Here is a 27,184-nt window from a genome sequence, read left to right as displayed (position 1 = left end):
CTGATAGGAAGGGATTGGGGGTTTGAATATTAATCAGTTCCAAATCCCCTTGTATAGTTTATTGACTGATATTGGAAGTTACCAGAGTGTAGGTCTGGATTTTCCCCGTCTAGGTTTCTAGCAGGATTGGTTGGTGGCTGGGTGGTGGGATGCCTCCATCAAAGGAATAGATTGAAGAGAAACAGCATTCTTCTTGTGTGGATTGAGATATTTGGGATGTGAAATAGCCAACAGACACTCTTTCCCCTCTTCCCCTACCGAGACTTTCATACTGACATCTCATGGACCCTGGGTCACACCAGTGGTTAGGCATTGGGGTGTCCTTCCCAAATCCATTATTCTGACCAGGTGACATGCATAGGGCTGGGCAAAGAATAAGAACTCTTTGAGTGTTTGGCAAAGGTTTATGATGGGGCCAGGAGGATGGCAGGGACTAGGGGAAGGAGAGCTGCAATATTCTCACCATATTGAGCTGTTGACCCAGTACCCATTCCTGGAGAAAGCAGGGGCATCCAGACTGTGCCAGAGGGGAAAGTGGCAGATGGGCTGAATGAGGGACAGACATATCTGCTCAATGGTCTTGGACTTGGGATCTTTTCTAAGAAATCATTTCTCTTTTCATTTATCTGTGTGTCCCTTACTCTGTCAGTCACATTCTAATTTTCCTCTGTTCTTCTCTAGCCCTACATTTTTCTCACCTTATGCATTTTTTTTTTTTACCAAGCAACACTTTTAGAGGGAAACAGATAATAAGGATGCTTGCAGTTAGGACAGCAGACTGTAGTGATTTCCTGGGGTTGGAAAGAGGGGTTGAGATCACATAAACATTTAGCTGAAGGAGTTCTCATCAGTTATCTCCCTTTCCATCTTTCAATGAGCAAAACTAAAACATCAAAATAGAGTTCTCAGAGGAGGCATTGTTCAATCTTCTTACCACCCCCAAAACATACCAAAGGAATGGTTTATACAGTCCCTGAGTAACAAATAAAAATAAACTGGAGGTACAACATAGGTTAAAGTTTTGTCTGCCAAACCGTATAATTTAAAATTTGACAAAGAGATGCTTGGGATAATGAAAATTTAATTTTTCTGACATCCTTAGATGGAACTTTTATGAGAATCCTTAGATGGAACTTTTATGAGAATCAGGGACACCAGAGAGTCATTTGTTGTGGGTAGGAGAACCATACTCCCCCTCAAAAGACCAAAGAACCTGGGACCACATACTGATTACTGCTTGATATGTTGCTCTTAGCTCAATGCAAGATACTCATTATGCTCCCAATAAATACTTATGGAATGATTGAAATTTTGGATAAATTAAAGGACTATGAATCTAATGATAAGACAGACAAGAGCCAAAAACTGATGTTTGATTCAGCAAAGGGTATGCAGGAAATCTGGTTGCTGGCTGATCCAATGTGAAACAGAACTTGTGACAGGAAGGTAAGCAGACCTATAGTAGGACCCCCAATGGTCTCTGCCACCTGGAATTCATACTTAGTGTAATCACTTCCCCTTGATTGACAGCTGGACCTGGATGAATAGAAGAGAATACTGCAAATGGGATGGACAATCACTTCCTAACCTGGGATTCCAAAGACTATGAATTCCAGTTTGATAGCAGACCCTAGTATCTTCTCGATTTGTAAGCTTGGATGAAGCAAAGTTCCACATAGAGTGCCAAGGTGGAAAGGAAATGAGAACAACTTCCAGCCAACATCCGTGGGCTAAGGTCCTCAGACCAACATTTGGTTTAAGAGGAAGTAAATGCTGCCAAACAGGTGAATGAGCTTGGAAGTGGATCCTTCCTAAGCCAAGCCTTTAGATGAGACCACAGTTCCTTTGCCAAAGTTTAGCTCTCTGCTAACATCCTACACTATATTTCCAAATGCTAACAAACTGTGTAATTAAACAATTGTTTGGATATTTAGATATTAAAGTCAGGAAGGGAAGCACACGTATTTTTCTCACAATCACATACCCAGCCACTAGGAAAATGCCTATCAGTCCTTCAGTGCTCAATAGCATCTGAGAAATAAATTTGAACATTACAATTTTATGTAAAAACATATTTACTTTTATACATGAAGACAGGAAAATATAAGAGAATGTTAAAATTGAGGTTCATTACTGAAAATTCTGACAAAATAATACAGAATACAATTTTTCAAAATTCAGAAAACTTTTAAAAAATTAAAAGACAAAATATTTCCTTTGGAAACAAATGTCTCTACCCAAAATTTAAATATATTGCTTAGTTTCTCTTTACAAAATTTATTTTGACTTCTCTCAGATGTCCTAAGACTTTTAAATTTTTTATTTTATTTTAAAAATAGTTGAAACACATCATATTTAAAATCAGATCAGTAATGAAATGGGACAACTCATTCCGTTGAATGCCTAATATTTGAGCCTTGTAGGATTTAACATCAGACAATTCTGAATTGAAGAGACCTATGTTCCATGGTATTTTTCTTCCTTGGTATAAAATATGTGCATACCTGATGCATAAAAATAGCTCCATTAAATACATGTTTGTGGCTTATTTGTACTTCTACAGAGCAAACATTAATGCTCCCAACCTGAGAGAATGTTGATAGTTTTACAGACTCCAGCAGGACTGATCCTCTTTCTGAAGGTTCTCTACATTACTGCCCCCTAAAACCAGAACCCACAAAAGAGTGAGTCCTCTGGGGAGAGGCATGAAATTTGATTTTGTATATTTTAGAAGAATTGCAGAATGAAAATATATAATCTATTTTCATTATCAGTATGTATATGATTTATATGATTGGAGTGAAAGATTTTCTTTATCATACTTTGATTAGATTTCTCTTCCTTGGCTTTCAACTTAAACTGGGTGAATCCTTTCATACACAGCTGATGAAGTGATTAATAACATAAACAAGCACACCATCAAAACTGATTTTTCTAGAGCAAGAAAAAGAGGCATTCAGCTCTGGAATGTGGTGACAGCATCCTCAATAATGGCCAGTATCCCTGGATTTTCCATCTCTTTCAGTTCAGGTGAGTACTGGAAAGAATATTCCCCAGGAGAAATGGGCCTCCTTTATTTTGTAAATGAATTGTAATAATGAAGATAGTGTGATCTTAACTGCAGACATTTGGTGGCATGCTATCTGAGGCTAAGTTTGGTTACTGTGGGGAAGGAATTCCTCTGGGATGTAATTCATAAATAATGGTCAGAGAGGAACATGACTTATTTTAAGATTCTGGGTGTATTTTTTTTTTTTTTTTTTGCAATAAGTCCCATGAAGGTGATGTGAGACAAAGAAATGAACAAGTAAATAATCATACAATGACAAAATACAGGCTTTGCTTGAAGATGAAGTAGTGTTCTCTTCAAGAGAACTTAGCAAGAGGAGGGAAAGGCTAACACGGCTAAGTGTTCAGAAAAGGGAGGAATTCAGAGGGATTAACATGTAAACTGACAATGACAGAAAATGAATAATAAGAAGGTATATGTGTGTTTTGGACTGGAAGGGGGCAAAGGATGACAAAGTTCTCAGTGCAGAGAAAATAAGTTTTCTATTGTCTTTCTGTGGTGCTGAAAGGAGTTTTTGGGAATTAATTCCTGGATGCCTAATGGCACTATTAACTAAGATTTGGAATGAGAGGAGACATAACTTTCACTTGTTTAATTGAGGGTAATGTCTTGAATTCGAGACATATTTTAATTTAGGGGAAAAGATAACAGTTGGGAAAGATAAATAAAAACAAAATCATTCCCCAACACCCAAAACCTCTCTTCAAAGAGAGAAGATAAAGAAAAACAATCTTATTATTGAATAACCAATAAAGCAGATTGTGATACATCACAGGCAATCCACAAAGGGAGTCAAAGACAGAAAGCTATCTGATGCTTTTTATAGGACTAAGCAGATACAACTTGTTTCATACATATTCTCAACTTATTTCTCTTATCTTCAGAACCAGAGGTAGGTTTACAATTTGGAGCCAGAACCCCAACACCCACCCCCACCCCCCAATCCCAGATGTTATGCTAATCTCTTATCAGAAATTAGGAGAAATTTTCTTTGATTATATTTCAAAAAAATGGCTTCTTTTCTTGTGTAGAACTTGTGTGGAAACATTTTCAAGAGGCTTATTTAAACTTTTACACACATCTCAAAAGTACATGCATTTCAAAAGGACAAAGAAAGTGGTATTTCTTACAACTATGAATTTTCTAAAGTAAATTCTCAGAGAGATGGGAGGGAGAAGGCAGTCTCTTCCCTTACAATCAACAGAAAGTATAAAGGCTTACTCATTTTAAAATTTGTATTCATCCTTACATAACACACAAGTATATAGATGTAAAATCTCAGAAATAAAATCCAGATGATAGTATGTCCACTGTCATTACACGGACAGAAATGATAGAAATGTCGTAAATCTGAAAAATTGGTCAGATCATAGTACAGTGATGGAATGAAGAGAAGAGAGGATAGAATTGATCATAAAAATGTTTCAAGTATATTACTTGAAGAGCGTTATGATTTCTTTCACTGCTCAAGCAAATACCATGCTCAGTGTACTGGTACTGAACAGTATGAACACAATCTCAGTGATTCAGACATTGGGGGAGGAGGCGCATTTTTACCACCAAGCAGGGCCAGAAGCTTCCTGAGCTGTGGACCGCCTGCCGGCAGAGGGCGCGCAAAACCGCATTTGCTGACTGAAGCAGGCCGGAAACACCTCCCTGTTCATTTCCAAGCGGCCTCCTCGGCAGGCAGGACAAGCGCTTCACTCGCGCGGAACCCACGGAGGTGGCGCCCAGGGCTCTCGGTGTACTCGGGTCACTTGCATTTGAGTAAGTAGCTCCCTATCCGGGCCTGATGCTGAGGAGGGAACTTAGTTGCAGCTCTCCAAGTGTTTGTAGTTTGTTTTTGTTTTTGTTTTTGTTTCCTAAATACGGAGCACAGAACCTTCATTTTCTGCCCTGTTCCCATGTAGTTCATTCTCTACTTTTTCAGGTAATATTTTAGCGAGAGGTGTTTTACCAAAGTATCTGCTCATTGAGGGTTTTGCCAAGTCGAACTCTGGCATGCTGTGCTACATTTTAAAGAATCAGAGTTCTTACTGGAGACAATCCGGACAGAGATTCCGAGAGAGCGGGGAAAGCATCTGCAATACTGAAAGGGATATGCAAAATATTTCAGATTTCCAGTGGAGCAGTTGGGGGGCAGGCCAGTCCTGGCTGAGCCATGTCAGAGCCTGAGGTGAAAGGGTAAATGGTGCTCCTATGTATACGCCTTTATTATGTATTTTATTGGTTCATTTTTCTGCACCGCTTACATAATTGAAAAAAATTTTGAAGTTTACAAGTACGCGTAACACAACTCCCAACATTAGTTTTAAATGTTATTTACCCCAAATTCCAACATTTATAATAATTTTACTTTTCCTGGATTTAATAAAAACAAACTTTTGAGAAGTTTTTGAAATATACTTTTAAAACTTTTCTTGTTTTCAAATGAAAAAATTGTCACTTGCAATGTCTCATGACCAAGTGAGGATCTTAAATTACTTTTAAGTTTACCTTGCTGAAATGTCTTTTGTTTTAGTGTGGCTGATACTATATTAGTTATACAGATAGATTGATCAAAAGAGATGAAACTTGCACAGCATGAGAATGTCCTAAATGCCCCTTAATTGTACACTTTAAATTGGTTAGTTGTTTGCTATGTGAATTTTACAAGATATACTACCTCCAAGTTAAGATAAGTTTGCACCAAGTAATATGATGCATGGACAGAAATCAGTTTTTGATGTTCAAATCAGGATTGTGATTTTCAATAACTAGTACTGCATACTGCTTAAAACTACTTAAGATGAAATTTGTGCAGAACTTAAATTATCAGTTTATTGAAGAGCTGTATAGAGGCTGTTTTTTGTAAATCAGATGTATTCATTGAAAGTAAATTTCTCCCATGGAATATTCAAACTCTGGCAGCACCTTGTTTAATTTTGTATATTTCCATGGGAAGATAAAATAAGTAGGTCTACAATCTCATCATTTTGTATATACCTATTTCCTGTAACAATATTTCAAATGGTGATGAACTGTTTTCACTTTCTTTGCTTTTCTCTTTCCTTATTTTCTAATTTGAAAATGTATTCATATGTCTAGTTAAATTTTACATTAATGAAATACACTGAAGGGGGCAAGGCTTAATAACCATCCACCTTTATATATTGTGAGGATTTTTTGTTGATATTTATTAACTTCTTTCTTGGTTCAGTATATCATCTCACTAATAAGTCACATAATCTTTATAATGTAATCTATTTTTAGCAGGAAACTTAATATTCACTAATATCACTAATTACTAATATTTCTAATATTAATTTCTAATATTCAATAATTTCTAATATTCACTAATGTGTCCCAAAATATTCCTGAAGGGGAAAGATAGATGACTCCTGAAACACACATGCACAGACAGACAAAAGAAAGCCAAGTACAAAAAATCTGAAATAAGGTCTGAGCCACCTCTTGGAACCATAGTGAGCACAAGAAATTCTGGAGTACCATGCCTCTGGTTTGGAGAAGGGAGTTATATAATACATGCCCTTCTCCATGGCTCTCAACCTGGAGTAAAGGGCAGTCAGTATGGAAAACATGCAGAAGAGGAAGGAGTTTCTGTGAGAAACTGGAATACAAACACCTCACTGTTCCCACAAACAGCCCAAATCATTCAGGCCACCAAAGACATAGTACTATTAATGTAATAATGACACATTTCCTCCTTAATAACATCTAGACACTTAAAAGGTCAATTGCTTTCAAAATTTTGGTGGAATTGCATTTAGGTAGATTTGGCCTCTGAATACTTTAGAGGCATGGTAGTAACATGGGCATTTTTAAAACTAATTTATTTTGAAATAATAGCAAACCTATAAAAATTGCAAGAGTTGGTACAAAGAATTCCTGATCCCATCACTAAAATTCTCCAATTGTTAACTTTAACACATTTGGCCACTAACAAACATTTCATAAAACTACTGCAGTGAATTTATCTATAGAACAAGGAGACTCTCCTAGAAAACTCCAAATCAGAAAGTCAACTTTGCTTCAATGCTGTAAACCCACTCACAGACCCCTTCAACTTTTTCCCATTGTTCCATCATTCACAGACTCTCAAAAATATCCATTTTTGAAGTCAACTTCAATATGGTGCTCCTCCTGAGAGGTTACTTCATTTTCATATCTTTGACAAATTTAAGAGCATAAATGACCCCTGGTCTGCCCAATGTTTCCTTTTGAGATTTAGACCCTACCTTCCCAGTAGGAACCCAGCTTGAAGCTATGCTTTCCTCAGTGCAGCCCATTAGGAGGGATAGGAGAGCCACTTCCGTCATCCACTGGTGATGTGAAGTTGATAACCTGAAGAAATTTCTGTCAGATCACTTCACATGCAAAAACATGCTTTCACTTTTTAATGAATGACATTTGATGATGGCAGTCTGAGAATATGTCAATATGATGGTCTCCATTCATCCTCCACACACCATCCTCTCTCCTGAATCAATCAACATTCTAATGGTTGCAAAATGATTATTTTTTCCATTTCCAACACTGCTCCTATATTGTATTTGGCTTTATGCCTTTCAAAGGGCTTGCTTGCTCCCTGTTTATGTTATAGCATGTATTAATTTTATTCATTGTGTTTTCATCTGTTATTCTTTATTTTAGTGGTCAACTTTTTCCAGATTGCACTTGTGGGATCCCCTGCAACATGATTCAAATCCAGCACCAAGTAAGTCATCTGTACTTGATCTAGGTGGGATTTAAGGAGAAAGGGTTAGATTATCCCTGACTTCATTTTCTACTTACATGCTATGTCACAGGTCTCATTTCTTTCATCAAGTCTTGTGGGTAACCATCTTTGAATATTTAAAATTCACCAATACCTTCCTAAATTTTCTCTTGATGTAACATTCTAGTCCTTACATCAGTACATCTAAAACTTAAAGGGCTCTCTTGGACACAGATATCTCTTTGTGACATTTTCCTTTAACTTTGTTGATAGGTTTAAGCTGTCCTTAGAACAAGAACTGCAGGGCTTACAATGGTCTTCAGGCCCTGAATGCTTCTTTCTGCCACTCTCTGCAGTCCAATTTGGCCCAATTGCCTGCAGCCCATTCCTCTCTCAGTTTCTGTAAAGAGCAGTTGGTTGTTGCTGGGATTTTGTACATTTTTCCATTAAACCAATTTGTTTCCCAAGCATATTTTCTAAGATTTTTCCCAGCTAGATCTTAAGGTTTTAGTTAAGATATCTTTTCTTTCCAAGAGGTTTTTCCCACCTCAGCAAATGAAGTCCTTTGATACTATGTAGACTAGTTAACATTGTCATTTTTACTTTAAATTATCTCTTCTAATCTAAATGTAAAACCACAGGGCAGACAATTGTTTTGTTTGCATATGTAATTATGTTCCCTGACATAGCATTGACTGAAATCATGACTTCCCTTAAGAATGTTGCATAATGGCTAGACTAGAAATACGAAGAGTAACACTAAAGTATGGGTAACATAAAAAATAGAATACATGATTACCTTAGATACCTGCTTTTAAAAAATGTGCACTGAAAGGTTTTTTTTTTAACAGAACAGTGAATTTTTAAGAATAAAGTTTATAAAAAGGCAATGTGTGTTTGTAGGAATTGGTCCATCTTGTCAAAGATATCTAATCTATTGGGGCACAATTGCTTACAGTGTTCTCTTAAAACACATTTTATTTTTGTAAGGTTGTTAGAAATGTCACCATTTCCATTAATAACTTTAGTGAATTGATTCTTCTTTCATTTATTCTTAAGCAGCCTAGCTTAATTTTGTTGGTCTTTTCAAAAGACCAACTTTTAGTTGTATTGATTCTGTTGTTTTTCTGTTCTCTAATTCATCTTTGCTCTAAAATTTATTTCCTTTCTTTTACCAACTTTGGGTTTGTTTTGGTCTTCTATGTGTATTTCCTTAAGATATAAAGTGCTGTTATTGATTTGGAATGGTTATTCTTTTTTAATTAGGTGATTATGGCTATAAATTTCTCTATAAGCAATGTTTTCAGTGAATCCTGTAAGTTATGTTATGTTTTCATTTCTGTATATCTCAAAGTATTTTCTAATTTCCCTCATGATTTCATCTGTGACTCATTGGTTGATTGAGTTCAATTTCCACATATTTGTGGAACTTTCCAATATCCCTTCATTTATTAATTTCTAGTTTTATTCTACTTTGATCAAAAAAGATAATTATGAATTCAGTGTTTTTACTTATGAGTAACATATGGTCTATTCTGGGAATGTTCCACATGCACTTAAGAAGAATGAATATTCTACTGTAACTAGTAGGTTTATAGTGTTGTTCAAGTCCTTTTTTCCCTTATTAATAATAGATCTAGTTTTTCTATTCATTTGTGAAACTGGTAAATTGAACTCTCCAACTATTATGGTAGAACTATTTCTTCCTTCAAATCTGTCATTTTTATCCTCCATATATTTTGGTGCTTTGTTGTTCCTTACATATGTTTATAATTTTTATTTCTTCTTGGTAGACTGATCATTTTATAGATATATAATATAGATCTTTATCTTTTGTGACTATGTCTGTTTTAATTTTGTCTATTACTCTAGCAAGCCTAACTTATTTTTTGGTTATTATTTTCATGTAGTATCTCAGTGTTGTTTTCCATTCTTTCACTTTCAATCTCTCTGGGTCTTTGAATCTGAAGTGGGTCTCTTATGGGTAATAAATGTGGAATCATCTTTGATCCATTATTTGAAGCTCTGTTCTAATTAAGTAATTACTTTAAATGAAAAAAGTATTAAAATAAATAATTAGAGGAGAACTTGCCATAATGGATATTACTTACAATGAAAGACTTACAACTTCCATTTTATTTGCTTTTTATATGCATATTTGGTGTGCTTTTTGGGATTTGTAGCTTGATTTTGGGGATTTGCAGCTTCCATTGAGCAGTCAACCTTTGCCAATTAAAACCCCAGTTGGAGCTGAACTGAGGTATATTCCCTCACTCAGACAGTGCTGCTCTCTATCACAGCAAGGCTTTGCAGTTTGGGCTGCCATGGGGGAGTGGGCTCCCAGCTTGAGTTCACAGTTTATACTCACAGATTTCACGCTATGATCTCAGGCATTCCTCCTAACCCAGTTTGGTGCACAATGTGTGGACAGTCATGGTTTTCCCCAGGCAGTTATTCCAGATCATTCATGAGTTATTCCTGGTTGTTTATTAGTTGCTCCAGGGGGACTAACTTCCACCTTCATCATCCTTCCACTTTTAACCTACTTGTGTCTGAATTTAAGGTGTGTCTCTTGTAAGAATACAGTTATCCCTTCCATATCACAGGGTTGGGGGTGTGGTGCCCCCACAATCTGGAAAATCCACATAAAATTTTTTGCCCTCCCTTCATACTAGAGAAGGAGTCTGATATTTTTTCTTTTATGTTTACAGAAACTTGTTGGTATTAAAAGATAAAACGTATCTTATGCATTTTTGAGTTTCTAAGCATTGTCTTTGTTTTCTGGTGGCCTTCATGTTTCATCTGTAGCTTCCACAAAACTACCCCAGAATTCTGATTTAATTTCTTATGCTGACCTGTGATATACTGAAACCACATTAGGGAAACTCCTGATGTGGAAAGGATGATTGTATAATTGGGTCATGCTTTTTTATACATTCTGCAAATTTGTGCTGTTTGGGAAGTTTAAGATATTTACCTGTAAATTAGCTCCTGATAATTCAGGATTTCTGCCATTTTGCTATGTGGTTTTTGTAAGTTTTATACATTTTTGTTACTCAGTTCTTTCATAACTGCCTCCTTTTGTATTTAGTTGATCATTTTTAATGGACTAGTTAGAATCAATTCTCATTTCTTTTGTAGATTTTTCAGATATTTTCTTTGTGGTTACCATTGATCAATATGTCTATCTTTATGTCAGTTCCAGGCTGTTTTGACCCCTGTAGCTTTGTAATATGCTGTAAAGTCAGGAAGTGTGATTCCTCCAACTTCTTTCTTCTTTTTCAAGATATTTTTGGCTATTTGGGGTCCCATACCCTTCAAATAAATTTGATAATTTCCTTTTTCATTTCTTCAAAGTAAGCTGTAATTTGATTGTGATTGTATTGATTGTGTAAACCAATTTGAGTAGAATTGATGTCTTGATGATATCTAGTCTTACTATCCATAAACATGGACTGTCCCTCAATTTATTTGGATCTTCTTTGATTTCTTTTAGTAATGTTTTGTACTTTTCTGAATACAGGTTGTTCTAGTTTGCTAATGCTGCCAGTATGCAAATCACCAGAAATGGATCAGCTTGTATAAAGGGGGTTTATTTGGTTACACAGTTACAGTCTTAAGGCCATGAAGTGTCCAAGGTAACACATCAGCAATCAGGTACCTTCACTGGAGGATGGCCAATGGTGTCCAGAAAATCTGTTAACTGGGAAGGCATGTGGCTTGTGTCTTCCCCAAAGATCTGGTTTTGAAATGGCTTTCTCTCAGGATGTTCCTCTCTAGGCTGCAGTTCCTCAAAAAAATGTCACTCTTAGTTGCACTTGGGGTATTTCTCCTCTCTTAGCTTCTCTGGAACATGAGTCTGCTTTCAATGGCTATCTTCAAACTGTCTCTCATGTGCAGCTCCTGTGCTTTCTTCCAAGTGTCCCTCTTGGCTGTAGCAGCTTGCTCCTTCTGTCTGATATTATATAGTGCTCCATTAATTTAATTCAGACCCACCCTGAATGGGCAGATCAATGCCTCCATGGACATTATCCAATCAGAGACATCACCCACAGTTGGGTGGGGTGCATCTCCATGGAAGCGCTTAAAGAATTACAACCTAATTAATACTGATAGGTCTGCCCACACAGGATTACATCAAAGATAATGGAGTTTGGGGGAACACAACACATCCAAACTGGCACATTCTATGCCATGGACCCCAAAATGACATTATCTTTCCATTTACAAAATACAGTCATCCCATAACAATATCACAGAAACTTAAATCATTTCAGAAAAAAGTTAAGTACAAGATTCCATCAAAATCAGCTATAGGTATGGTCAGTCCTAAGGCATAATTTTCCTTTAGCTGTGGATCTGTGAACTTAGAACAACTTATATGCTTCTGATATACAAAGGGAGGACATTCATAGGATAAACATTCCCTTTGCTGTAAGGAGAAACAGTGAGAAAAACAGGGTTAGCAGGACCAAAACAGTTCCTAAAACCTGCAGGACAAACTCCATTAGATTTCAAAGTCTGAGAGTCATTTACAGAATGATGTTGCATCCTTGGGGCTTGAGAGAGCAGGGATCTAACCCTTCCTAAGGGCCTTTTTTGGCAGCCCTTTCCTCTCCAAATGCTGAGGTGAGTTCTCCAACATATCCACACATTGGGGAGACCGCCTTCTTGGCCCTACCCTCCACAAATATTGGCACAGTTCCCAGATTCCCTTCCATCTCTGGGGCACATGCTCAACCTGTTCAGAAATGTGTGGTACAGCCAGGCTCTCCCCAGTTCCCTGGGAATATGCTCTACCCTCTTTGGGGCTTTGGGTGGAAGAACATTTCCTGAGCATTGAGGCAAATTCACCCATTCCATATGTGTGGGCCACTCTGTTCTCCCAGCCCAAGGCCTCTTCACTCCGGACCTCAACCTCCATGGCTCTGTCTTTGAAGAATTTTTCCTTCAATTTGTTCCTTGTCTTTCTCCACCAGACCTGACCAGCAATGTCTCTGTTTATAAAGAACTCACAAAAATCCTGTTGGCTTTGCATGAAGCACACAGAGGTCAAAGCCATCAGACAATAGGACTTTCTACAAATCCTTTCTGCTTAACTACTTTTCCAATCTTGGCTGGTACTGAAATGATGCCTGGGTTCCATGTTTGGTTACATCCTCATGTTGGGCTGTAGCTTCTGGGATTCCACCCCCTGGAAGCTTGTAATTTTCCAATCCATCAGCTTCTGGTTTCTCTGAACCAAAGAGTTCAGTTCTTAGTTTATCTCTCTCTGCTCACATTTTACTGTAAGCTGCAAGGAGAAGCCAGGGTACATCCTCCATATGTAGTCTGGAGATCTCCTCAGCTAAGTATTCCAGGTTGTCACTTTCTAAGTCTTCCTTCCATCTGACACCAGGACTCAATTTTGCCAAATTCTCTGCCACTTTAAAACAAGGTTTGCCTTTCTTCCAGTTCACAACAACACATTCATCAAATCTGTTCAAGAGCTCATGAGAAGTATCTTTAGAGTCCATATTTCCACAAACAGTCTCTTCACAGCAGTTGAGGTCTTTTCTATTAAGCTCCTCCCAATTCTTCCAGAATCTTCCCCTTATCCATGTAAAAAGCCATTCCAACATGTTTGGTTTTTGCAAACTCAGCAGCAAAACACCCCACTTCTCAGGTACCAAAATCTGTTCTAGTTGGCTAATGCTGCTGAGATGCAAAACACCAGAAATGGATCAGCTTGTATAAAGGGTGGTTATTTGGTTACACAGTTACAGTCTTAAGGCCATGAAGTGTCCAAGGTAACACATCAGCGATCAGGTACCTTCACTGGAGGATGGCCAACGGTGTCTGGAAAACCTCTGTTAGCTGGGAAGGCATGTGGCTGGTGTCTGCTCCAAAGTTCTGGTTTCAAAATTGCTTTCTCCCAGGATGTTCCTCTCTAGGCTTCAGTTCCTCAAAAATGTCACCCTTAGTTGCACTTGGGGTATTTCTCCTCTCTTAGCCTCTCTGGAGCATGAGTCTTTTTCAATGGCTGTCTTCAAACTGTCTCTCATGTGCAGCTCCTGTTCTTCTTCCTAGTGTCCCTCTTGGCTGTAGCAGCTTGCTCCTTCTGTCTGAAGTTATATAGTGCTCTAGTAATTTAATTCAGACCCACCCTGAATGGGTGGGCCAACACCTCCATGGAAATTATCCAATCAGAGACATCATCCACAGTTGGGTGGGGTGCATCTCCATGGAAGCACTCAAAGAATTACAATCTAATTAACACTGATAGGTCTGCCCACACAAGATTACATCAAAGATAATGGAGTTTGGGAGAATATAACACATCAAACTGGCACACAGGTCCTTCATATATTTGCTTAAATTTATTCCTAGATATTTGATTCTTTCAGCTGCCATAGTAAATACATTTTTCTTCTTGATTCCTCCTCAGATTGCTCATTACTACTGCATAGAAACACTACTGATTTTTGTGTTGTTCTCTTGTATCCCACCATATTGCTTATCTTGTTTTTTAGCTGTATTAGCTTTGTTGATTTTGGGGAAAGTTCTATATATAGGATCATGTCATCTGCAAATAGTGAACATTTGACTTTTCCTCTTCCAATTTGGATGCCTTTTATTTCCTAATTCCTCTAAGTAGAACTTCTGGCATGATGATAAATAACAGTGGTAGGTGTGGCCATCCTTGCCTTGTTCCAAATCTTACAGGGAAAGCTTTCAGTCTTTCACCAGGATATGATGTTAGGCATAGTCTTATCATATATCCCTCTTATCATTTTGAGGATGTTTCTTTCTATTTCTATCTTTGGATGTGTTGTTTTTAAGGATGCTGGATTTTGTCAACTGCTTTTTCTGTGTCAATATAAGCATGTGTATTTTCACCTTTGATTTCTTAATGTGTATTAATAACACTAGTCTTTTGAATAGGGTGGAACTTTTTGATTAAGTTATTTCCATGGAGATGTGACCCACCCAAATGTGGGTGAGACTTTTTGATTAGACTGTTTCCATGAAGGTGTGGCCTTGTCCATTGAAGGTGGGTCTTAATTAGATCACTGGAGTCCTTTAAGAGACTTAGGAGGAGAGATGGAAACTAGTTGACAGAGATACTTGGAGATGCTGGGAGAGGTAGTCAGAAGGATGTTGGGAGATGCTAAGCTAAGAGATGAAGCCCAGTTTGCCCTGGAGAAGCTAAGAGAAGACTCTCAAATTCTTAAAGACAAATGCCCCAGGAGAACCAAGCAGGGAGCTGAGAGAAGGTAACAGAGACAGAAGCCCAAAGACATTTTGAAGAAAGCCATTTTGAAGTGTAATCTGGGAGCAAAGGACCAGCAGATGCCAACTGGAGAAAGGCCAGTGGTGTCCAGAACACATCTGTCAGCTGGGAAGACACATTGTTGGATGCTTTTATGGCCATAGAATTGTAAATATGCAAACAAATAAATCCCTTTTATAAAAGCCAATTCCTTTCTGGTATTTTACATAATGGCAACTTTAGAGAACTAGAAGACCCTCCTTTCCATGAGGTCCCCTGATTGAGTTATCCATCATATTATGTCCTAGAAAACATAGTAAGGAAATCTGCTCTGTTATTTGAAACTCATTAAAGTTAATGAGATTGTGCTACCTGATCTCTGGATAGCTACCCTGGGCTTCCATCTGTCATAATCTCACCAAACATATTTGAATACATGAATTAATGCTAAACAGGGTTGATGCTAAATCTGTGGCAAGAAGCTCTGTCATAGACAAGAGCTTGTTCTAGGTACTGACTATTCACAGCTACTGTATGTCATTCACTGTAGCTTATATCCATCTTAGGTAGCAGTGAAGATCCTGTGACTCCTCTCTCAGGCAGAATAAAATACTGTGGTCATGGAGGGGTCTCAGAGGAAACATGTTGGATTTTTCTGCTTCTCCTGGCCAATAAAAATTAGGTCCACTCAAGGAATCACTGAATCAGAAGTAAGAGGAGCTCCATAATTGGCTTCCTTAAAAAGGAGCCTGGGAGGCAGGACAAGATGGTGGACTGGTGAGCTGTATGTTTCAGTTAATCCTCCAGGAAAGTAGGTAGAAAGCCAGGAACTGCATGGACTGGACACACAGAGCAATCTGACTTTGGGCATACTTCATGCAACACTCATGAACATGTGGAACTGCTGAGATCAGTGAAATCTGTAAGTTTTTGTGGCCAGAGGACCTGCACCCCTCCCTGCCAGGCTCAGTCCTGTGGGAGGAGAGGCTGTCAACTCTGGGAAGGAGAAGGGAGAACTGCAGTGGCAGCCCTTACTGGAAACTCATTCTACTGATCCAAACTCCAACCATAGATAGACTGAGACCAGACACCAGAGAATCTGAGAGCAGCCAGCCCAGCAGAGAGGAGACAGGCATAGAAAAAAACAGCAGAAAAAACTCCAAAATAAAAGCGGATGTTTTTTGGAGTTCTGGTGAACATAGAAAGGGGAAGGGCAGAGCTCAGGCCCTGAGGCTCATATGCAAATCCCAAAGAAAAGCTGATCTCTCTGCCCTGTGGACCTTTCCTTACTGGCCCTAATTGCTTTGTCTCTTAGCATTTCAATAACCCATTAGATCTCTGAGGAGGGCCCTTTTTTTTTAATCCTTTTTTCTTTTTCTAAAACAATTACTCTAATGAGCCCAATACAGAAAGCCTCAAAGACTTGCAATTTGGGCAAGTCAAGACAAGAGCAGAACTAAGAGAGCTCTGAGACAAAAGACAATAATCCAGTGGCTGAGAAAATTCCCTGAACACCACAACTTCCCAAGAAAAGGGGGCTGTCCACTCACAGCCATCATCCTGGTGGACAGGAAATACTCCTGCCCATCGCTAGCCCCATAGCCCAGAGCTGCCCCAGACAACCCAGTGTGATGGAAGTGCTTCAAATAACAGGCACACACCACAAAACTGGGCATGGACATTAGCCTTCCCTGCAACCTCAGCTGATTGTCCCAGAGTTGGGAAGGTGGAGCAGTGTGAATTAACAAAGCCCCATTCAGCCATCATTTCAGCAGACTGGGAGCCTCCCTACACAGCCCAGCAGCCCAGAACTGCCCTGGAGGGATGGCACTCACCTATGACATAGCACAGTCATCCCTCAACAGAGGACCAGGGGGTGCATGGCCTGGAAGAGGGACCCAGTCACAACTCTCAGGAGCCATACACCACTACCAAGGACTTGTGGGTCAGTGGCAGAGACAAACTGTGGCAGGACTGAACTGAAGGATTAGACTATTGCAGCAGTTTTAAAACTCCAGGATCACCAGGGAGATTTGATTGTTAGAGCCACACCCCCTCCCTGACCACCCAGGAACATGCCCCATATACAGGGCAGGCAACACCAACTACACATGCAAGCTTGTTACACCAATTGGACCCCACAAGACTCACTCCCCCACTCACCACAAAAGCAAAGCAGGGGAGAACTGGCTTGTGGAGAACAGGTGGCTCTTGGACGCCACCTGCTGGTTAGTTAAAGAAAGGGTACTCCACGAAGCTGTAGAGCTGATAAATTAGAGATAAGGACTTCAATTGGTCTACAAATCCTAAAAGAGCCCTATAAAGTTAAGCAAATGCCAAGAGGCCAAAAACAACAGAAAATTATAAAGCATATGAAAAACCAGATGATATGGATAACCCAAGCCCAAGCACCCAAATCAAAAGATCAGAAGAGATACAGCACCTAGAGCAGCTACTCAAAGAACTAAAGATGAACAATGAGACTATAGTACGAGATACAAACGATATCAAGAGGACCCTAGAAGAGCATAAAGAAGACATTGCAAGACTAAATAAAACAATAGATGATCTTATGGAAATTAAAGAAACTGTTGACCAAATTAAAATGATTCTGGACACTCATAGTACAAGACTAGAGGAAGTTGAACAAAGAATCAGTGACCTGCAAGATGACAGAATGGAAAATGAAAGCATAAAAGAAAGAATGGGGAAAAAATGGAAAGAATCAAAATGGACCTCAGGGATATGATAGATAATATAAAACATCCAAATATAAGACTCATTGGTGTTCCAGAAGGGGAAGAAAAGGGTAAAGGTCTAGGAAGAGTATTCAAAGAAATTGTTGGGGAAAACTTCCCAAATCTTCTAAACAACATAAATACACAAATCATAAATGCCCAGCAAACTCCAAGTAGAATAAATCCAAATAAACCCACTCCGAGACATATTCTGATCACACTGTCAAACATGGAAGAAAAGAAGCAAGCTCTGAAAGCAGCAAGAGTAAAGCAATTCAACACATACAAAGGAAACAGCAGAAGTCTAAGTAGTGACTACTCAGCAGCCAGCATGGAGGCGAGAAGGCACTGGCATGATATATTTAAAATTCTGAGTGAGAAAAATTTCCAACCAAGAATACTTTATCCAGCAAAGCTCTCCTTCAAATTCGAGGGAGAGCTTAAATTTTTCGCAAACAAATGCTGAGAGAATTTCCTACCAAGAGACCTGCCCTACTGGAGACAGTAAAGGGAGCCCTACAGACAGAGAAACAAAGAAAGGACAGAGAGACTTGGAGAAAGGTTCAGTACTAAAGAGATTTGGTATGGGTACAATAGAGGATATTAATAGAGAGAGGGGAAAAATATATATGACAAACATAAACCAAAGGATAAGATGGCTGATTCAAGAAATGCCTTCACGGTTATAACATTGAACATAAATTGATTAAACTCCCCAATTACAAGATATAGATTCACAGAATGGATCAAAGAAAATGAACCATCAATATTTTGCATGCAAGAGACTCATGTTAGACACAGGGACACAAAGAAATTGAAAGTGAAAGGATGGAAAAAATATTTCATGGAAGCTACAGCCAAAAGAAAGCAGGTGTAGCAATATTAATCTCAGATACAATAGACTTCAAATACAGGGATGCTTTGAGAGACAAAAAGGCCACTACATACTAATAAAGGGGGCAATTCAACAAGAAGAAATAACAATCATAAATGTTTATGCACCCAATCAAGGTGCCACAAAATACATGAGAGAAACGCTGGCAAAACTAAAGGCAGCAATTGATGTCTCCACAATAATTGTGGGAGATTTCAACACATCACTCTCTCCTACAGATAGATCAACCAGACAGAAGACGAATAAGGAAATTGAAAATCTAAACAATCTGATAAATGAATTAGATTTAACAGACATATACAGAACATTACATCCCAAATCACCAGGATACACATACTTTTCTAGTGCTCACAGAACTTTCTCCAGAATAGATCATATGCAGGGACATAAAACAAGCCTAAAAAAATTAAAAAAGATTGAAATTATTCAAAGCACATTCTCTGACCACAATGGAATACAATTACAAGTCAAAAACCATCAGAGACTTAGAAAATTCACAAATACCTGGAGGTTAAACAACACACTCCTAAACAATCAGTGGGTTAAAGAAGAAATAGCAAGAGAAATTGCTAAATATATAGAGATGAATGAAAATGAGAACACAACATACCAAAACCTAAGGGATGCAGCAAAAGCAGTATTGAGGGGGAAATTTATAGCACTAAACACATATATTAAAAAGGAAGAAAGAGCCAAAATCGAAGAACTAATGGATCGACTGAAGAAGCTAGAAAATGAACAGCAAACCAATCCTAAACCAAGTAGAAGAAAAGAAGTAACAAGGATTAAAGCAGAAATAAATGACATAGAGACAAAAAAAAAAACAATAGAGAGGATAAATATCACCAAAAGTTGGTTCTTTGAGAAGATCAACAAGATTGACAAGCCTCTAGCTAGACTGACAAAATCAAAAAGAGAGAAGACCCATAAAAAAAAATACTGAATGAAAAAGGTGACATAACTGCAGATCCTGAAGAAATTAAGAAAATTATAAAAGGATACTATGAACAACTGTATGGCAACAAACTGGATAATGTAGAGGAAATGGACAAATTCCTGGAAACATATGAACAACCTAGACTGATCAGAGAACAATAGAAGACCTCAACCAACCCATCACAAGCAAAGAGATCCAATCAGTCATCAAAAATCTTCCCACAAATAAATGCCCAGGGCCAGGTGGCTTCACATGGGAATTCTACCAAACTTTCCAGAAAGAACTGACACCAATCTTACTCAAACTCTTTCAAAACATTGAAGAAAATGGAACACTACCTAACTCATTTTATGAAGCTAACATCAATCTAATACCAAAACCAGGCAAAGATGCTACAAAAAAGGAAAACTACCGGCCAATCTCCCTAACGAATATAGATGCAAAAATTCTCAACAAAATACTTGCAAATCGAATCCAAAGACACATTAAAAAAATCATACACCATGACCAAGTGGGGTTCATTCCAGGTATGCAAGGATGCTTCAGTGTAAGAAAATCAATCAATGTATTACAGCACATTAAAAATTCAAAAGGGAAAAATCAAATGATCATCTCAATAGATGCTGAAAAAACATTTGACAAAATCCAACATCCGTTTTTGATAAAAACACTTAAAAAGGTAGGAATTGAAGGAAACTTCCTCAGTATGATAAAGAGCATATATGAAAAACCCACAGCCAGCATAGTACTCAATGGTGAGAGACTGAAAGCCTTCCCTCTAAGATCAGGAACAAGACAAGGATGCCCACTGTCACCACTGTTATTCAATATTGTGCTGGAAGTGCTAGCCAGGGCAATCCGCAAGACAAAGAAATAAAAGGCATCCAAATTGGAAAGGAAGAAGTAAAACTGTCATTGTTTGCAGATGATATGATCTTATATCTGGAAAACCCTGAGAAATTGACGATACAGCTACTAGAGCTAATCAACAAATTTAGCAAAGTAGCGGGATACAAGATTAATGCACATAAGTCAGTAATGTTTCTATATGCTAGAAATAAACAAACTGAAGAGACACTCAAGAAAAAGATACCATTTTCAATAGCAACTAAAAAATCAAGTACCTAGGAATAAACTTAACCAAAGATGTAAAAGACCTATACAAAGAAAACTACATAACTCTACTAAAAGAAATAGAAGGGGACCTTAAAAGATGGAAAAATATTCCATGTTCATGGATAGGAAGGCTAAATGTCATTAAGATGTCAATTCTACCCAAACTCATCTACAGATTCAATGCAATCCCAATCAAAATTCCAACAACCTACTTTGCAGACTTGGAAAAGCTAGGTATCAAATTTATTTGGAAAGGGAAGATGCCTCGAATTGCTAAAGACACTCTAAAAAAGAAAAATGAAGTGGGAGGACTTACGCTGCCTGACTTTGAAGCTTATTATAAAGCCACAGTAGTCAAAACAGCATGGTACTGGCACAAAGATAGACATATAGATCAATGGAATCGAATTGAGAATTCAGAGATAGACCTCCAGATCTATGGCTGACTGATCTTTGATAAGGCTCCCAAAGTCACTGAACTGAGTCATAATGGTCTTTTCAACAAATGTGGTTGGGAGAGTTGGATATCCATATCCAAAAAATGAAAGAGGACCCCTACCTCACACCGTACACAAAAATTAACTCAAAATGGACAAAAGACCTCAATATAAAAGAAAGTACCATAAAACTCCTAGAAGATAATGTAGGAAAATGTCTTCAAGACCTTGTAGTAGGCGGCCACTTCCTAGATTTTACAGTCAAAGCACAAGCAACAAAAGAAAAAATAGATAAATGGGAACTCCTCAAGCTTAGAAGTTTCTGCACCTCAAAGGAATTTCTCAAAAAGGTAGAGAGGCAGCCAACTCAATGGGAAAAAATTTTTGGAATCCATGTATCTGACAAAAGACTGATATCTCGCATATATAAAGAAATCCTACAACTCAATGACAATAGTACAGACAGCCCAATTATAAAATGGGCAAAAGATGTGAAAAGGCAGTTCTCTGAAGAGGAAATACAAATGGCCAAGAAACACATGAAAAAATGTTCAGCTGCACTAGGTATTAGAGAGATGCAAATTAAGACCACAATGAGTTACCATCTAACACTGATTAGAATGGCTGCCATTAAACAAACAGGAAACTACAAATGCTGGAGGGGATGTGGAGAAATTGGAACTCTTATTCATTGTTGGTGGGACTGTATAATGGTTTAGCCACTCTGGAAGTCAGTCTGGCAGTTACTTAGAAAACTAGATATAGAGTTACCCTTTGATCCAGCAATTTCACTTCTCAGTATATACCCAGAAGATCGGAAAGCAGTGACATGAACAGATATCTGCATGCCAATATTCGTAGCAGCATTATTCACAATTGCCAAGAGAAGGAAACAACCCAAATGTCCTTCAACAGATGAGTGGATAAATAAAATGTGGTATATACATACTATGGAATACTACACGGCAGTAAGAAGGAAAGATCTCGTGAAACATATGACAACATGAATGAACCTGGAAGACATAATGATGAGTGAAATAAGCCAGGCACAAAAAGACAAATATTATATGCTACCACTAATGTGAACTTTGAAAAATGTAAAACAAATGGTTTATAATGTAGAATGTAGGGGAACTGGCAATAGAGAGCAATTAAGGAAGGGGGAACAATAATCCAAGAAGAACAGATAAGCTATTTAACATTCTGGGGATGCCCAGGAATGACTATGGTCTGTTAGTTTCTGATGGATATAGTAGGAACAAGTTCACAGAAATGTTGCTATATTAGGTAACTTTCTTGGGGTAAAGTAGGAACATGTTGGAAGTAAAGCAGTTATCTTAGGTTAGTTGTCTTTTTCTTCCTCCCTTGTTATGGTCTCTTTGAAATGTTCTTTTATTGTATGTTTTTTTTTTTTTAATTTTTTTTTCATACACTTGATTTAACAAAAAAATGTTAAAAAAAAAAACAAGGAAAAAAATATGTAGAGCCCCCTTGAGGAGCCTGTGGAGAATGCAGGGGTATTGGCCTACCCCACCTCGATGGTTGCTAACATGACCACAAACATAGGGGACTGGTGGTTTGATGGGTTGAGCCCTCTACCATAGGATTTACCCTTGGGAAGACGATTGCTGCAAAGGAGAGGCTAGGCCTCCCTATAATTGTGCCTAAGAGCCTCCTCTCGAATGCCTCTTTGTTGCTCAGATGTGGCCCTCTCTCTCTAGCTAAGCCAGCTTGAAAGATGAAATCACTGCCCTCCCCACTACGTGGGATCAGACACCCAGGGGAGTGAATCTCCCTGGCAACGTGGAATATGACTCCCGGAGAGGAATGTAGACCTGGCATCGTGGGATGAAGAACATCTTCTTGACCAAAAGGGGGATGTGAAAGGAAATGAAATAAGCTTCAGTGGCTGAGAGATTCCAAAAGGAGCCAAGAGGTCACTCTGGTGGGCACTCTTATGCACAATTTAGACAACCCTTTTTAGGTTCTAAAGAATTGGGGTTGCTGGTGGTGGATACCTGAAACTATCAAACTACAACCCAGAACCCATGAATGTCAAAGACAATTGTATACAAATGTAGCTTATGTGGGGTGACAATAGGATTGGGAAAGCCATAAGGACCACACTCCACTTTGCCTAGTTTATGGATGGATGAGTAGAAAAATACGGGAAGGAAACAAACAAACAGACAGAGGTACCCAGTGTTCTTTTTTACTTCAATTGCTCTTTTTCACTTTAATTATTATTGTTATTTTTGTGTGTGTGCTAATGAAGGTGTCAGGGATTGATTTAGGTGATGAATGTACAACTATGCAATGGTACTGTGAACAATCGAATGTACCATTTGTTTTGTATGACTGCATGGTATGTGAATATATCTCAATAAAATGAAGATAAAAAAAAAAAGGGAGCCTTCTCAATGGGATTGAGAAAGCTTTCTTTATCAAAAGGGGGAAGAGAAATGGACCAAAATAAAGCTTCAGTGGCCGAAAGATATCAAATGGAGTCAAGAGGTCATTCTGGAGGTTATTTTTATGTTTTATATAGATATTCCTTTGTATTTTTTTGTGTATTGGAATAATTGAAAGGAAATACCTGAAACTGTTGAACTGCAACCCTTGATTATTGATTGAGCCTTGATTCATTTTCTTAAACTTCATTTATCAAAAAATTTTCAAAATTCAAACAAAACAAAAAGAATAAGGAAAACTAAAAAACTAAAATAACTACATTTCTTCTAAAATGTTTCTTCTGAACACCAAGAAAATTAACAAACTATAGTCATTCCTGGGCATTCCCATATCATTAAGATTTCCCTCAATATCTTACCTGTTCTTATTAAATTATCACTCCCCCTTCACTAGTTGCTGTTTATCTCTAGGTTTCCTATATTTTATGATACATTTATTTTACATTTTTCACACAGTTCACAATAGTGGTAACATACAAGCTCTCTCTTTTTGTGTCTTATTTCTCTCAGCATTAAGTCTTCAAGGTTCCTCTATGTTGTCCTGTTTCATGACCTCATTCCTTCTTACTGCTGCATAGTATTCCATCATATGTCTTATACCACATTTTTTAATCCATTCATCTGTTGAAGGACATTTGGATTGTTTCCATCTCTTAGTAACTGTGAACAATGCTGCTATGAGCATCATTGTTCCAGTTTGCTAATGCTACCAGAATGCAACACATCAGAGATGGATCACCTTTAATAAGGGGTTTGATTTGGTTACAAAGTTAAAGTCTCAAGGCCATGAAGTGTCCAAGGTAAGTCATCAACAATCAGATACCTTCACTAGAGGATGGCCACTGGCATCTGGAAAACCTCTGTTAGCTGGGAAGTCACATGTCTACTCCAAAGTTCTGGTTTCAAAATGGCCTTCTCCCAGGACATTCCCTCTCTAGGCTGCAGTTCCGCAAAAATATCACTCTTAGTTCTCTTGGGATGGTTGTCCTCTCTTAGCTTCTTTGGAGCAAGAGTGTGCTTTCAATGGCTCTCATCTGCACCTACTCTTATCTTCTGTGCATTCTTCAGTGTCCCTCTTGGCTGTAGCAAGCTCACTCCTGTCTGAGCTTATTTTGTGCTCCAGTGAGCTAACCAAGGCCCGTGCTGAAAGGGTGGGTCCACACATACATGGAAATTATCCAATGAAATATCTCACCCACAGTTGAGTGATCACATCTCCGTGGAAACATACATGGAAATTATCCAATGAAATATCTCACCCACAGTTGAGTAATCACATCTTCGTGGAAACATCCAATGAAAAGTCTCCAACCCAATCAATACCAATATGTTTCCTGCCCACATCAGACTGCATCAAAGATAATGGTGTTATGGGGGACATAATACATCCAAACAAGTGCATACCACCTCCTGGACCCCAAAATGACATGATCTTTCCATATACAAAATACATTATCCCATCTCAATATCACAAAAGCTTACATCATTTCAGTAGCAATAGTTAATTACAAGATCCCATCAAAATCAGTTACAAGCATGGTCTGTACAAAAGCAAAATTCCCCCTCTGGCTCTGTACATGTGAAACTTAGAACAGCTTATCTGCTTCCAATATTCAAAGGAGGAACAGTCATAGGGTAAACATTCCCATTGCCATAAGGAGAAATTGAAAGGAAACAGGGTTTCCCAGAATGAGTTTGCATGAGACATGAGACAGTGGGAGTCTAACCATTCCTAAGGACTTTGCAGCAGCCCTTTCCTCTCCAAACACTAGGGTGAGTGCTCCAACATCACACATTGGGGAGACCACCTTCTTGGCCCCATTCTCCTCATACATTGGGGCAGCACCCAGATTCTCTTCCATCTCTGGGGCACATGCTCAAACCCTTCAGAATAGTTGGGTAGTGGCCAGGCTCTCCCCAGTCTCCTGGGAATGTGCTCCACCCTCTTTGGGGCCCAGGGTGGCAAAACTCTTCCAAAGCATCGAGGTGGAATGCCCACCCTTGACCTCCAGGGCAAATTCATTCTTTCCATTCATGTAGGCCACCCCACTCTCCCAGCCTGAGACCTCTTGACTCCAGGCCTCAACCTCCATGGCTGTCTTTGAAGAAATTTTTCCTTCAATTTTTTCCTCACCTGTCTACTCCAGTCCAGTTTGGCAGCAGCTCCATCTATAAAGATCTTGTAAAAATTCTGTTGGTTTGCATGAAGCACACAGGGATTAAGGCTGTCAGACATCAGGAGTTTCCACAAATCCTTTCCAGATAAATCTATTTCCAATCCTGGCTTGTACTGAAATGGTGGCTGGGTTCCATGTTTGGTTAAATCCTCACATTGGGCTATAGCTTCTGAGGCTCCACCCACTGGAAGCCCAGAATTTTCCAAACCACCAGTTTCTGGTTTCTTTGAACCTGAGTTCAGTTCTAAGTTTCTCTCTCTCTGCTCACATTTTACTATAAGCTGCAAGAAGAAGCGATGCTATATCTACAACTTTTAGTTTCAAAATCTCATCACCCAAATATCCCAGCTTATCACTTTCAAATTCTTCCTTCCATCCAATACCAGGATTCGATTTTGCCAAATTCTGTGCCACTTTAAAACAAGGATCACCTTTCTTCCAGTTGACAACAACACATTCATCATTTCTGCTCAAGACCTCATCAAAAGTATCTTTAGAGTCCGTATTTCCATGGACTGTAAAGCAGTTTAGGCCTTTTCTATCAAGCTCCTCACAATTCTTCATGAATCTTCCCCTTATCCATTTAAAAAGCCATTCCAACATGTTTGGTATTTGTAAATGCAGCAGCAGCAGCACCCCACTTCTCTGGTATGAAAATGTTTTCCAGTTTGCTAATGCTGCTGGAATGCAAAACACCAGAAATGGATTGGCTTTTATGAAGGTTTATTTAGTTACAAAGTTACAGTCTTAAGGCTGTAAAGTATCCAAGGTAAGTCATCAACAATCAAGTACCTTCACTGGAGGATGGCCAATGGCATCTGGAAAACCTCTGTTAGCTCTACCAAACTAATTCATTCATACTTTTCACATGGAAACTTGTGTAAAATCATTGAAGGAATAATTTTATGCAGTTAGACCAGTAGGGAGCACAAACAAATGTATAATAAAAAATTTTATGCATGACCTGAGGAAAGGAAATATGTGTTTAGACTTGGCTCAACATCTTAGTCATGTTCTCTGTGGAGTCATGGAGCAGGCAAGGCAAGAGAAATATTGTTCTCAGTAGGTATTTGGTGACATGAGTGAGGTTGATATTTGAGTAGAGAAATCAATTCTATGAAGGTTCTCTTATAGAAGAACCTGGACAAGGGTCATAATTGTTTGAACAAATCATATGAAAAGGAGATTTTCACAATAAGGTGCCAACTCTGATTATTGAAATGAGAGGTGATGTTCCAGGCAAAACTTAAGTGTAAGGCTTAATGAATTTTAACTGGGGAGGCAGGGAGAAAAAATCCAAACTCTGGCTTTCTTTTCTACCCATGTAATTTTCTAAGGTTACTAAAGATTTCTGCACCTCTGTTCATTTCATTT

The 27,184-nt window shown here is 38.4% G+C and overlaps 1 protein-coding gene across 1 annotated transcript in view; it reads left to right on the top strand.

The window, feature by feature from the left end:
* Window positions 1-4,753: 4,753 nt before the first annotated feature.
* Window positions 4,754-27,184, top strand: part of LOC119532507 (zinc finger protein 596-like) — a 40,146-nt gene continuing 17,715 nt past the window's right edge. The window contains exons 1-2 of the mRNA XM_037834981.1: window positions 4,754-4,837; window positions 7,741-7,787. Of these exons, the coding sequence (XP_037690909.1) occupies window positions 7,767-7,787 (21 nt within the window). The 5' untranslated portion in view covers window positions 4,754-4,837; window positions 7,741-7,766. The remainder of the gene's footprint in view (window positions 4,838-7,740; window positions 7,788-27,184) is intronic.

The sequence above is a fragment of the Choloepus didactylus genome, chromosome 4, assembly GCF_015220235.1.
Source record: "Choloepus didactylus isolate mChoDid1 chromosome 4, mChoDid1.pri, whole genome shotgun sequence".
Taxonomy (NCBI): Eukaryota; Metazoa; Chordata; class Mammalia; order Pilosa; family Megalonychidae; genus Choloepus; species Choloepus didactylus.
This window is presented reverse-complemented; position numbering and strand designations above follow the sequence as displayed.